This window comes from Octopus bimaculoides, chromosome 7, assembly GCF_001194135.2.
Source record: "Octopus bimaculoides isolate UCB-OBI-ISO-001 chromosome 7, ASM119413v2, whole genome shotgun sequence".
Classification (NCBI taxonomy): Eukaryota; Metazoa; Mollusca; class Cephalopoda; order Octopoda; family Octopodidae; genus Octopus; species Octopus bimaculoides.
In genome coordinates, this window is record NC_068987.1 from 56,772,603 (window position 1) to 56,774,635 (window position 2,033).

Genomic DNA, 2,033 nt, shown 5'->3' on the forward strand with positions numbered 1-2,033 from the left:
CCTAACCCTAACCCTAACCCTAACCCTATCACCGATAAAATTGTTTCAGAATCGTTTGTTTATGTAGTCGGCACTTAATGTATATCGGCTGAATGGACGTCAGTGATTGGTTGAAATTACAGAAATACGACAACTTTAACATGGAATAACTTAGGGATTTCTTTTTGTTTTAAGAAGACTAAGAGAAAAAGATGTTTTATATGACACATTCTACCAGTGTTCCAAGTTTCAAAGTGTTTCGTTAATGAAAAATGTGGCCCCCGTTTTAAAAAAGACCCGAAGTTTCTATAAAACTAGTTTTTGTTTTTACATCGAATGACTACCACAATAAAATAGTAATCAAGGAGTCCATAGATTAAAAAAAATGGTCGAGAACCCCTGTCTTAGAGTGTTAATCTATCTTCATAAATGGCGAGACTTGTTTATGCAAAAGAAAAGACTGAATTTAAGGTTTTGTTAATTTTTATTTAATACTGTTGATTCTTTATTTCCATTGCTGAATTCTGTTCGATTTATTTTATAAATCACTTTTTTTTTTGTTTTTTCAATTTTCCATTAATTTATTAGGTATTTTTTAATGATATGTGTCTATTTGAAACTGCATGTTCTTTATCAAAGGAATGCTAAAAACAAAATATGGGTATAAAACAATGGGAAACTATAGATGGTTCTTCAGTACTCACAAATCTACTCACCTGATGGCGTGCAAGTACACAGCTATTGCTGGATCATATTTATATAATAATATGTATAATTTTAAAAACTCAACAACTAACAGCTGTTGGTGATGCACAGAAACAATTGTGGTGATTTGGATTAAAGCCTGTGCATTCCATCTTCTTGCACTATAATTATTTTGTATAAATTCTGCGTGCCCTAACGGATTTCCACATGTATATCCAGTAATAAGAGTATTCCTGCTGTTTTATAGCATATGGTGGCCGATAATTGTAGAGGATCTATGAAATGCACGTTATAATGTTATTATCTGGATGATATATATGTTGCTTCTTTTCGCAGATTGTTATGAAAATCCATGGCCTGAAACTTTTATGGATTTTGGAATGGATGATCCCCGACCTTTTACATCGAACTGGCTCTATAACGTACAAAATAGTTATAAAGGTTATGGTGAATATATGAGACAAATGGTAAATAACAAACTGAAAAATATGATGACATTTTCAAGGGACTTTATTCACCAGGGGGATTACTATGGAAATCATTTCAAGCAGGACCCAGACACCAAGATGTTACTGCAGGAAGCACGAGCAGCTTTCGCAAACAGTAATTCAGGGGGCCGTTATTTAGGAAAATTGGTTCGAACTGCATCCTGTGGCAAACATTGTATTATCAAAGTTGTAATCGGAAAAATTAATGGAAATTATTATGAAAATGTCTCGAAAAGTTATCATTAGACGTAATTTGAATCATGGAAGATTAAAGGTAAGTTTTAGAAACAATAATTTTTTTTTTTTAATTAAATATTGTATTTAATATGATTCCGATACTAGGTACATATAACATCATCGTTTATTTTAAAAATGGGAAGATCGGAATATGGAAAAACGGTAATCCTGAAAAATAGCATCGGCAATTATCTTGTGCGCCAGAAACTGATTTGCTTGGAATCTTCTATTTTATCCTTTTACTTATTTCAATCAATGGACTGTGGCCAAGCTGGAACACCGTCTTAAAGAGTTTAATCGAATAAATCAACTCCAGTACTTACTTTTTCTTCGGCCTGACATTTATTTTATAAGTCATTTTTGCAGAACAACTAAGTTACGTAAAGACACCAACATTAGTTGTCAAGCGATTGTAAGGGATATATATATATATATATATATACATATACGACGGGTTTCTTTCAGTTTCCGTCTGCTAAATCCGCTCACAAGGCTTTGGTTGGCCCGAGGCTATAGCAGAAAACACTTGCCAATTGGGACTGAACCCGGGGAGTAAACAGGGGACTGAACAGTGGGATTGAACCCGGAACTATGTGGTTGGTAGGCAAGCTACTTACCATACAG

The 2,033-nt window shown here is 33.7% G+C and overlaps 1 protein-coding gene across 2 annotated transcripts in view; it reads left to right on the forward strand.

The window, feature by feature from the left end:
* Window positions 1-2,033, forward strand: part of LOC106873894 (uncharacterized) — a 161,052-nt gene that overhangs the window by 154,991 nt on the left and 4,028 nt on the right. For both annotated transcript variants that reach the window (XR_008264623.1, XM_052969704.1), the window contains exon 3: window positions 1,021-1,446. Coding sequence is in view for 1 of the 2 variants with exons in the window: in XM_052969704.1 (XP_052825664.1) it covers window positions 1,021-1,418 (398 nt within the window). In the remaining variant the exon portion in view is untranslated. The remainder of the gene's footprint in view (window positions 1-1,020; window positions 1,447-2,033) is intronic.